Here is a 12,301-nt window from a genome sequence, read left to right as displayed (position 1 = left end):
GAAAGTGAGCATGAAGTGAGTGGGCATGGTACAGGCAGACTTAGTTATAGAAAGGTGTGTGTGTGATAGAATAGTGTGTGTTTGTATGTGACAAATTCATCTTCAGTAACAATATAACTGTCTTTTTCAGGATCCAGTCTTGCGAGGGCTCAGGATGTGTATGACAGAGCGGTGGCCGCATTGGACAAAACAAACACCACAGAGGGGAGAATTAACAGCATCACCACACTGCTGCCTGAAGATCAGAAAAAGCTGGAGAGCATTGGACCAGACCGCACTTCCGCCAACCTGGACATAAAAAACACTGACACCAATGGTGAGTTGTTCATGGCACACTAGTTCTACTGTAAGCCAACGATTTTTCGCAATCCCATGAGAGAAATAGTGGGGGTGCACACCCACGCATGTCACAATGTGTGAGACAGCATTGGAAGTCCCTTTATTTTTTTTCAAAAATGTTCCTTTATCATCAGAGTTGGTTTCTTGTCTTTCCCCAGTTCAAATCTTAGAGAGAAAAAAAGAGAGACAGAGAAAGAAAAGAGAAAGGGGGGCGAATGACAATGACGATCATGATGATGACAGTGGCATTAGTGAAGACATCAACAGTAATGACACTGAAACTGACATTGATGGATTATTGTATTTCACATAAGATGGATCACTGCAATGCATCGACCTCAAATTCAACACCGGAATCAATAGCAAACAACGAAAATCAGGCAAACAACGAAAATCAGGCAATGTGTATAACCGGAGATTAGAAAAGAGAGATAAACCACTTGCAGAAATTGCTGAAGCCAGGCAGCCTGCGCCGCGAGACGCATTCATTATTCATGAGCTGCCTTTGCCCCGCCCAAACTAAGGGAAAGCGTCAGTCGAACGCAGTCTCCTGAGTGATTTTATAATTTGGATTACACCTTTTTTCCCTTTTCTGTTTGCTTCATCCCACGCAGATGTCAAACTCAATTTTGTTGTGAATAACATTCCTAAATATTTATATGTATTGGTTACTTTTATTTCCCTATCACCACAGCACCATTTTTCACGAGTCGAAAGATGACCTCCATTGCGGAAAACTATAATATTGGTCTTATCGAGATTCACTGTTTGTTGTAGTCTGTCTGTTTCTTGCTTAAGGGCATTTAATTGATTTTGTAACCCTATGGGTGTGTCAGACAAGAGAACATCATCAGCAAATAGCATTAAGAGCAAATCTGTATGCGCCAGGTATCATTTGTATTCCATGTCTCCCCTTCTTTGATAACTCCACTGCCAATTCACCGATGAAAAAGGAAAACAGCTGTGAGCTTAGCATACAACCTTGTTTAACCCCTCTTGGACACTGAAAAAAGTCTGAATAAATACCTTTGTCACGAACACATACAAGTACAGAATCGTAGATGCTTTTAACAGCCATGTAAAACTCCCGAGAGAGAGAGACGGAGACAGAGACTTAGAGAGAGAGAAAGAGCACAATACAACGGTCTGCTCGGGCAACATGAATATATATATATGATTATGTACATATAGATAGATTTAGATTTACATATTGATAGATCTATATGAAATTATGTATGTATGTATTCATGTATGTATGTATGTATAGGCAGATGTTAGAAGAGAGACAGAGCTGAATATGTGTTTTATGTTTTGATATATATATATATATATATATATATATATATATATATATATATATATATATTTGTTGAAGAAATGGTGATGTAAACCAGAAAGTGTGAAGAAAAAGTAGCGTTACGAAAACGCAGTTCAATAATTTACAACTGTCTCTCTCATGTGCAACATTGCGCTGGGGGGGGGGGGGGGGGGCAGGGGGGGGGGGAGTTGGTGGTGGGGGGAGCTGCTTTATTTTCTTTTTATATTATCTACATTCAAGCAGATGCAAACGTGCTAAAAACCAAGCAAAAATGAATCGGTTTTCATTGTATACAGCGAATCTTACTACATGTGGGAAATTCCAGGCATAACTTAACTTTCGCTTTACTGCAGCTGAACCGTCAGAACCGACTAGTTTCCTTCGGGTGGGGAAGGAGAGGGTGATTTACCCCCACCCTTCCGCACTGCGTGTGTGCCCCAAAACAGCTTCAGCACTGTTATAGACAGTAAGAAGGGGCCTGCCGCGAGTGGTTGATCTCTCTTTTCTAATCTCCGGTATAACTCAAACTGAAATATAACAACATACCAAGACTTGAACTGAATCTTTCCTGAGGGATGTTGGGAATAACATTAAAATGATTCAACTTTCTACATAAATGTGATAGAAAAAGGTGTTTAACAATGCTTTACCCTCCCGTAAGGAGTGTGAAAACGGGACCAAATTGTTTTAATGTTTGTTGTGATGCAACCTTTTCTGTCACATTTTATTTAATCCTTTCGACGGTTCAGGCACCGATCAGCGACTTCCTAGTTGAACGCTTCAGGCACCGATCGGTGACTTGTATGCTCAACACCACAGGTGCCAATCAGCAACTTGTACACTAGAGTTACCAACTCACTCGTTCTTCTTTTTGTAAAACCACACAAGCTCGAAATGTTCACGTGTTTCCGGAACGTCTATTCTGCGTTTGTGTTGTAAGTTGACGCACGTTGTCGAATATTTCCGAATTTATTCAGCAGATTTCTCTAGTCGAAGCATGGCCAGCAATTCAGGAAACAAACGAAATTCACCCACCGGAGTGCCGATTGCTGACAGTGACAGTGGAGAAGAATTCGCCAGACCAGTTGAGAATGATTGACAAGTAAACCAAAGACTTTTGATAATGTACAAAGACATTTGTGAAATGAGCCATTAAACCTTCCAGTTTTGTAACATACAGTGTGTGTGGTGTTGGTGTTTCCAAATAAGGTGTGGTGTTTTTTTGACTCACTTGTGTAAACAAAGTGAGTCTATGTTTTAACTCACTCCATGCCAAGAGTTTTTGCCCTTGCGAATCCCAGAAAACCCAGGATTTGTATAGGATGGGGGAAAACATTCTCAAAAAAACAAATAAACACCCAGACAATTGAAATTTAGTATGTGTATTTAGTTAATGTTGTTCCATATTTGTGCAAAAAATTAAATTATTTACTCACCATCTTGTTGATCATGGCATCCATTTTTTGTGTATTTTGTAGCATTTTTGCACCCATCAGAAAGGTATACCAAGTGTCCTTGAACAGCTTTCAAATGTTCCACATCACTTTCTAACACTATTTGAGGAACTGAAGACCTAGTACATGCAATGAAGTATGAACAGATAGTGGAGAAAGTTGAAATTCAAGCACACACAAAAAATATTGTCTCTACATAAAAAAGGGAGTTCACGGTACACAAAAACCTGATGTATTATCACTGACAATAGTCTTGTCTGGAGTGAAAAAGCTCATGGCAGGTGATGTTGAGTCCTGGGCACAGCTTCACACACAGTGGAACTCCACATTTTGGACACCAGTTGGCAGTTTGGTGTGTTGTGGCGCTTGAATAGGTCTTCACAGACCTTGCACTTGCAGTAGCTGGTCACTCATATCCACTCCAGCCATGTTGGTGATGTAGTCTTGTACTGCTGGCTTCTGTCTTTCAGGACGGTGTCATGTTGTCACACTGACCATGGTAGTTGGCAGCATAACTGCCACTTCAGCACAGCAACATGACCAACAACCATGCACGCACACAAATGATCATGCAGGTCTGACTCTTTCTTCTTATTGTTGTTTAAATTATTTGTTTGCTTATTCCCTTGTTTATTCTAAATATTTATGTGAATGGAAACATAATGTGGTAAGTTTTTTTTACATGTAGTCAAAGAAAACCACCTTAGATTTTTTTTTTTTTTTTAACAATATTACAAACAATAATGACAGTATCATCAGTATTAGTACTATTACTGTCATTTCTATAGCACCTTGTTCTACAAATAAACTCCATGTTATTGTAAAACAGTAAATAAGTAAATATATGCATGCAATCACACACACACACACACACACACACACACACACACACATATATATATATATATCTATATATATATATATAATACATACACACTCACCATTTTCAGTCCAATCACTGGTGAAAACACCAGCAAAGTCGTCCGTTACCTCAGTGATTTCGTTATCAGTGTCGGTCATTTGGCACATGGTCAGGACTCGCTTTCCTCTCCAATGTAAACACCCTCTTCAGCGGCTGAATCTAATTCTAGTTCATCGGGATATGGTTCAAAATCACTGTCCAATGAATCAACAGTATCTCCTTCAACATCGGAGCCTTCAGTTCGGATCATTTCCAAAGTAGCTTCAACGTTGTGTTGCGTTTGACCTCACCTACCATGTCGAACACTTCGACGCGACGCCATCTTGTCAAACAACTTGCAGAGCTGACCGAGGGTATGCTTCATTGTCGTCTGCTAACGAGAGTGTCACTACACACACGCAGTGTATGTGAATGAAAAGTTGGCCGGAGATAACTTAAGAATCAGTTCTGCTTTGGAGTTTCATATCCGACACGTCACTCCAACAGCGCGACTTTTCAAAATCCAAATCCGCATATGCGGACATTGGCATCCAACACTTTGTCCGATGACATCCGCATATGCGGACAATGGCAGCGAGTGAGTTAACCCAGTGTTCGGTTGTCTGTGTGTGTGTCTGTGTGTCCGTGGTAAACGTTAACATTGACATTTTCTCTGCAAATACTTTGTCAGTTAACACCAAATTAGGCATAAAAATAGGAAAAATTCAGTTCTTTCCAGTCATCTTGTTTAAAACAATATTGCACCTCTGGGATGGGCACAAAAAAATAAAAAATGAAGCCTAATTATATGCAAACTGCATTTACTATTATATTTTTTGTATTCTCTAAACTTGGCACTTTGATCTGATATTCTGACACAACAACAAGAGCAGTCATTATTATCATTTTTTTGTTCAAACAGGAACTTCTTTTGCTGAGCATGGAAGTTTTATTTATTTTGCAAACGTTTTGGTGCAGATAGTAAAAAAGGGAAATTACTCTGTAATTAATGCTAGGGGACTTAATTTGCTTTAAACTGATCTTTCTCATCTTTAACATTACATTTTGAAATTATACTTTATACATAAAAAGCTTGTGTGCTTTACTCTCAGTGTACAGGGCTTTCACTATGTTCATTCGCCCAAGTGGTCTTTTTCAGAAAATACTAAAATCAATACGGCAAGTGGACATTACAGATCTGTTGGCTGAGCCCTGAAGGTCATGGGCAAAAATCAGTTGCGTACACATATTTATACACATTCAAAGCGCGTGCTCATATTCTTCGCGAACGCGATTGACGCCATTTTGTTTCAAGTTTTTGACCTGCCTGTTCGATCCTATATTCAATGGACGATACACGATAACATGTGATGGAAAGTTGGAGAAGGATACCGTTAAATATTTATTCAGAGAAAGATTTGTGAACGCCTCATCACTTACTGGATTATGCCCCAAACTGCCATAAAAATATCCACAGAATCAGTCGGAATTCACAGTTAAAAATTGTAAACCATGCAAGTTAATACCCTTGAATTGATCACGATGAAATGAAAAAATGTCCAGTCTTAACTTTTCTCAAAATGAAGTCCTTTTCACTTCTTACGACGTTTAGAAGTACTTGTACTTGGCTCTACATGTTATTAGTTTAACAAAATACTAAATTTTCATATTAACTTTAAAACTATAAAACTAGAATGAACATAAAAGAGAAATTGAATCGACCGTGTTGTACTACATTCCCGGTGGGTGTAACTAAACTTGTACATCTATCTAGATCTAGTGAAAACGGCTAATTGTTGCAGTGTGATTGCGGCGATAGCCATTAAAAATAATTTTTAATTGCCCTTTAAGATTTTTTGAATGCCCAAGATACACCAGAATAATATGATTTAAACAGCGTTCTCACTGCGAATACCGCAATTGATTTATTGCCCTTTAAAAAAGTATGTTCAAATTTTAAATTTTAGAATGTCAGTTCAGGAGCCACGATAGTGTAATGGATAAGGCAGTTTCTTCTCACCTGAACACACGGGGTTTGAATCTGGTTAGGACTTTTTTTTTTCTTTTTTTTTTTTTTTTTAAACATGAAGCTTTGTTATAACAAATACAGAACACATTTTAACGATTATATATATATACTTTTTTAAAGTGTATCACAAGTGAGTCTTGAAGGCCTTGCCTCTCTTGTTGTAGTTGTTGTTGTTTTTTGCTATATCAAATTGATACAAATACATTTCACAGTCTATGTCACAGGTCACACCAGTGGATTGACTCTGTGCTGTTTAAACTGCAGCATTCCTTTCTGAGAGTTCATTTTTCTTCTGCTGCACACATTTTTCTTTCTTCTCCTGATTCCTGTTGCTTGGTCGGTGTATCTCCAACTAAAGTGATTGACTGCAATGTCCTCTCAGTGCTCTATGTCAATTTCGATAGCCTTTAAATCCCTCTTGTGGACGTCTTTGAAGTGCAGTTTTGGCCGACCAGTGTCTCTCTTGCCTGACATCACTTTTCCATAGAGAAGGTCACAAATACATTATTTATTAATTATGCCACAGTTCAGTTTTCTTAATCAACAAGGAATAACTGTAAATTACATCAACAGTATTATAGACAGATTCTTATGGAAATGCAAATCCAACAATAAAAAGGCTTTTGAAAAAATAAAGAGAAGTGTGCTTAATTTAAAATTAGAAGAAAGCAGCTTGAATGTGATAAATATGGAACACCAACAAAGAATGTTCCTTGCAGAATGGGCATCCAAAATTATAGCAGAAGATAGAGACAGGCCTTTTTGGATACTGTTAGCGAAAGAACAAATGTTCCCCTTCACGAACATTCATTGCTGTCTCAAAACAAATATCATTCCAAACGAAATGCAAAGCTTAGATAAGATGAATAAGATATTTTGGAAAGAAGTCTTAAAAGCTACTACAGCTCTGAATACAGAACAACAAGTAGAAAACACCCACACAAAACCATTATGGAATAACAAAAATGTTAAATACAAAGAGAAAACTTTTTTTCTCCAAATGGGTGAAAGCTGGTATACAGTACATACAAGATTTGTGGACTTAAGGAAATCTATTTAAAAGACATGATGAATCTCATGCTTACTTTCTGTTGGAAATACAGTGTCCCGATCAATGCCATACCACATGCATGGAAAGCAGAACTGAACAGATACCCTACACTGGTGTTCAGTGCTGGCACTTTAGTTGGCCCAGCGAAAGTTCATGAACCCAGGAAGTAGGGCATGGATATAAATAAATGCGGCTGACAAACAGGCCGCGCCAGCGGCACTCGCTGTACACTTGTTCGGCGGTAAATCTGCTTTCTTTCTTTCGCGCATCATCTCCTCGGATGGATTGGAAATAACGACTAAAGAAGTGGTTTCCTAAAAATAACACAAAATAAGCTTTCCATTGACTCCAAACACAAAATGTTTTCTTACATAGCGGTTGTTGCGGCAACGACTGAAACATAAATGAAGAAAGAGAAGAGAAGGATAAGCAGAAACATGATCGCAAAAATCGTTAAGTGTAAATCCCTCTCTAAGAAAACAGACGTTTATCACAATAACATCGTAAATTCACACAGAACATTTAGCATGCCTGCGTGCAGATCAGCTTCTTTTGAGTTGTGCGATTTTTCTTGGCAGCAAAACAAATGTTTAAATGAACACACTGTAGCATGGTGAGTGCGAGCAGCAGGGGGATGGAGAGCAGGGTGAGTGTCTGTCGGCTTGTGGCACTGCCGTGCCCTTTATTCCATGAGAAAGACGAAGATTTTTAAGGTAAAAAAAAAAAAATGAAACGATGATGCTGATAAAATAATAAAATTGTGTAAATCAAATCAAACTGCACTCCAATAATACAACCAGGAATAGCAATAATTCAGCTTTGTGTAATCGCTGCAGGAAATGTGTGGATGCTGTGAAAAGGTGGGAAAAGTGGGGCGGGGGCTGTGGGGCCGAGTGAAACAAAGAAGGCAGTGTCCCGGTTTGGCGCGCGGGGCCAGAAGTACCGCGGCGAATGTGCCGGCCAGTGCAGAGTGCGGTGGGAAAGTCTGGCATTAAAAAAATTTTGACCCAAGATGCTAGACGCTGCTCGGCCAACTAAAGAGCCGAATTTTGTGCTCAGCTGAGCAGCCGTGCCTACACAATACACAATTGGACACAAAATGAACAGAGACAGACTTCATTACTTAACAAAATGATCAGAGAAATAATAAAAAAAAACAAAAACAACCATGACATTTGTGAAAGTCAGTTCTGGAAACAAAAGCTATATATAAATGATTACTTTACCACAGCTCATGGCTGTACCAAAGAATCAAGACTAAGACTGCTTCATTTCAAATCCATTCATAATATTTACCAAACCAACATTATGTTGCATTAAATGGGGGTAGCAAATTGAAACAAATGCATGAGGTGTTAAGAGGTTGACTTCATTGAACACACCTTTTATCACTGTCAGAAATTGTTACCCTTCTGGAAAATGGTGCAATAATATATCTTAACACCTTTTGAGCTGCAGATCAATTTTAGTGAAAAAGTCGCTCTTGACTTCCCAGCTCCTTTAAACTGAAAAAAATCTCAGAAATCAAATTATCTTTTCTTGTTGATAGCTCGACTATCAGTCTTCAAGTTCAAATATGAAAAGTGTAAACACTTAGAACTTATATTTGAAACTGAGATAAACAGAGTGAACACCAGGGATAGATTTTAAGAAAGCATTGTACAATATTGAAATATTAAGAAGATTACAAAGAGAGGCAGAGAGAGAGAGGTGCAGGCAATCGGTCTGGACCCCATGAGATTCCAGAGAAGCTGCTGCACCAAACAGCTGTTACCCTGGCATGAGTGTAGTTGTGGTACTGGCAATTGAAGTACTGGCTGATTTTGTTTTTATATTTTAGTTGCATGGACCTGAGATGCTCTCTGAAGATTCATACAGTGTTCTGTATGTCTCGCCTACATACTGTTTCTTGCAATGTATGCAAGTCAAGGGCCAATAAACTGGGTCTCAGGGTTGATGAAGTTGCAGGTCTTGCTCTTAGGTTCCTGACAGGGAGTGTTGCCTGAGGGAGCTGGAACAGTGTCAGAAATGTGGATGGGGGACCAGACAAGTCGTAGTTAGACTGGTATCCCTCTTGAAGGCAAGGAAGGCGGTTTAGGGAAGGTACTGTCAAGCCCAGGGTCTTCATGCAGAATGCCAAAGTTGCACAGCAGTTTCAGTTTCAGTATCAGTAGCTCAAGGAGGCGTCACTGCGTTTGGACAAATCCATATACGCTACACCACATCTGCCAAGCAGATGCCTGACAAGCAGCGTAACCCAATGCGCTTAGTCAGGCCTTCTGCACAGCAGAATATCACAAATGGAAAAGTTGTAAGGGTGAAAAATCAGGACTGCCACTGTTCTGTCCTCATTGTCATGAATCTCTCTGGGTGTAAGGGTGCTCTTCCCATGGGCTCCCTCCATGACCTTCCCATCCATGCTATTCTGCTGCACAACTTTGGCCATTCTTTGGTGCAACAGCTCCACTGGAATCAATAGATAATTCATGGAGTGCAGACTAATAGCCTGTTAGGGAACAACTCCTGTTGGGCTCAACTCCAGGGAATGAAGGCAGCACCATCAGCGAACCCTCACTACTCCCTCTCACCTGAAACACCCCTTCCCTCCCCTTGTTACCCGCTAACCCACCTTACCCACTTTTCTTTCCTTTCATGGTAGGGTTTGAGGAGTTTTCTTTTATTTTGTTTTTGTTTTTTCTTAGTGAGTCCCTCTCACCCTTTCATTCTGCACACACTCTTTTGAACGCTAAGGATTTGTGACCCAAAAGCTTTTCAACTAATCTTCTACACTGCCACTTACAGAAAGGTACTTGTACCTCTCTTTCTTTTTTGACTGATGTACTGGATCCAGCATCAACCGTATTTTTTATCAAGTCTGTATGATTTTGTCAAATGAAGGAATTGGTGATCCACACACAGGTGAACCACAGCTGCAGAGGATAGCAGTGTGTGCCAGTGGATCAGTGCAGGAACAGGAAGCTTTGTTTTTATTTTGCTTACACCAAATGAAAAATGTGTATTTATGTGCCTTCCTTGGATAAAGCAAATGGTTCTGGTGAAAATAATGTCAGTGCAAAATGCTCATATTGATGTGTTTCTTTTCTTGCTTGGCTTCTATTGCTTTTTTCCCAAGAGGATGAACACACAGAAATGCCCTCCCCCATTTACTAGTCTTCGGCTTTCACCTCATATCTGTTACATGAAAACAGGACCGAAAAAAGAAGAAAGTATGTTGAAATGAACAGCTTATATGTCGTGTGTGTCTTCAGTGGGGACAGTGCGTACCAGTCAGGATGATATCAAGGATCTGCTGGAGCCTTTGCAAGTGAACGCCACTCGGCTGATCAGTGTGGGGGAGAAGCTGGACCTCAATGTGCAGGCTCTGAGAGAGAAGATTGAACTAGCTCGTGAACAGGCCAACAGGGTGAGATGGCTACCTCTGCTTGTCTGCCTATCACACAGTGCTGTTCTCTTGTCTCTTGAAACTGGGATTGGTTAGATTTGGAATCCAGTGACGGTCATAAGTTGTCTCTGGTTTGGTCAACCTTGCTTTAGTTGTATCGTCATGTAAGTTGACACAATTTTTCACTCCAGCCATCAGCCTTCTTTATCTCTGTAAATTCTCCACCTAAATCCAACCTCATTTGAGTGAACGCCTGGAATGCATCAACCAAATTTTTGTGTGGGTGTCCTTGTCTTTACACTATGATGAACATCAAACCATGATGAATGTTTGCTATTGATAACAACACTTGTGGATACATCTGCAAAGAAAGTCTTTATCCATTTATTTCCAGCCAATTAAAAAAAAAAAAAATCAAAACTTTTAATTGATTTACTTCAAGAAGTGGTGTCAAATGCCTTCTCAAAATTTGCCATTAACAAGTAACCAAGCATTTTTCTTTCATTACTATACATCATCATGTTATATAGTAGTAAAATATGTTCTCTTTACCTGCCTTTCATAAAACCCTTTTGGTCAGTGTGAATAAATCTAGGTAAAACTGCTTTTAGTCTGTTAGCAATATATGATGATGCTTTGTGAGATTTATGTAATAAGGATAGTGAACCCCCCCCCCCCCTTTTTTTTTTTTTTTTTTTTTTTTTGCAAATCAAGGTATAGTATTGAAATAATGACTTTGGGATGAGTTTAAGCACCAACATTGTCTTCCTCAACAATCCACTCCCCCAACTGGATCTTACACTGAACTGCCAAAAGGGTAGGGTTTGGTCAAAGTAATATTTGGTGTCATATACTGTACCATGTCAAACTGATGCAAACTAGGCCTATCGGTTTGCTCTGCTTGGCCAAATTTTGCGCGGCTAACAGTGAAAAGATTACCCATCTTGCCCGATCCGCTCTTAGCCAGTCAAACGCCTCTAAAAGCTATAAGCGCTGAATCATTCCTTTGGCCAAGGTTCTCCACGCCATCTTGTCAGGTTTACGGTCTGTCTCATCTTATGCTTTTTTTGGCTATTAAGCGTGTTCATTTGGCTTTATTTTGCTGCATACGGCTTGTGTTTATTGTATTCTTACTTTCTGTGTACTCGATTCGACTCGGCCCCCTCAAATCATTCGTTTTTCTTTATCTCTAAGTCGATCCTGTCTTTCCTTTCTCTGTTGGGGATTGGATTTTCGCTGGGTGCCTAAGTGCGGTTGCCATGCCTTGTATGCCATCCCACGATGGCAGGAATCATGATGCTGGGATCGGGACCCAGCAAGAGACTCTCCCAGGCCTGGAGCTTATGATTCCTCCCGATAGGGACCGCAGCGATGCATCATTAGACGCTGATCGCGGAGGCAACACTCATACCATTACAATGGTCATGAAGGGGACTGGGGGAAAAGGGGTACGAGCATTGCCTCCCGAGGTGTCCCAGCGCGAGGCAGGGAAGAGGGGGAGTAGCAAGTCCTCTCTTGGCGGTGGGGACTCATGGCTAGGCACGAACTCCCAAGTGGAGGTCGCACCCAGCCGTTACCCAGGTCCCCACTTGGAGACAGCTCTCAGGGGCCCCATTGCTGTTCCCCCTCCTCCCTCCACTGCCGACCCCCCTCCCCCACCTCCTTCTGTGGGGGAGAAAGTTTTGGTTCCGGGGGGGACCTCAACTTTGCCCACCCCGGGCCAAGCCACCCCAGTCTCCCCACGGGAGGGGATTCGGGGCTTGTGGCCACCTGCTCTGCAGGTCTTCCCGCTGTCCAGCCGGTCTC

At 40.6% G+C, this 12,301-nt stretch overlaps 1 protein-coding gene across 1 annotated transcript in view; it reads left to right on the top strand.

Annotated features, from left to right (window-relative positions):
- The window catches only part of LOC143279982 (laminin subunit alpha-like), a 305,618-nt gene that overhangs the window by 199,110 nt on the left and 94,207 nt on the right, over positions 1-12,301 (top strand). The window contains exons 54-55 of the mRNA XM_076584380.1: positions 131-316; positions 10,362-10,516. Of these exons, the coding sequence (XP_076440495.1) occupies positions 131-316; positions 10,362-10,516 (341 nt within the window). The remainder of the gene's footprint in view (positions 1-130; positions 317-10,361; positions 10,517-12,301) is intronic.

This window comes from Babylonia areolata, chromosome 3 (assembly GCF_041734735.1).
Source record: "Babylonia areolata isolate BAREFJ2019XMU chromosome 3, ASM4173473v1, whole genome shotgun sequence".
In the NCBI taxonomy this organism is placed as follows: domain Eukaryota; kingdom Metazoa; phylum Mollusca; class Gastropoda; order Neogastropoda; family Buccinidae; genus Babylonia; species Babylonia areolata.
Note: the sequence above shows the minus strand (reverse complement) of the source record. Positions and strands in the feature narration are given on the sequence as shown.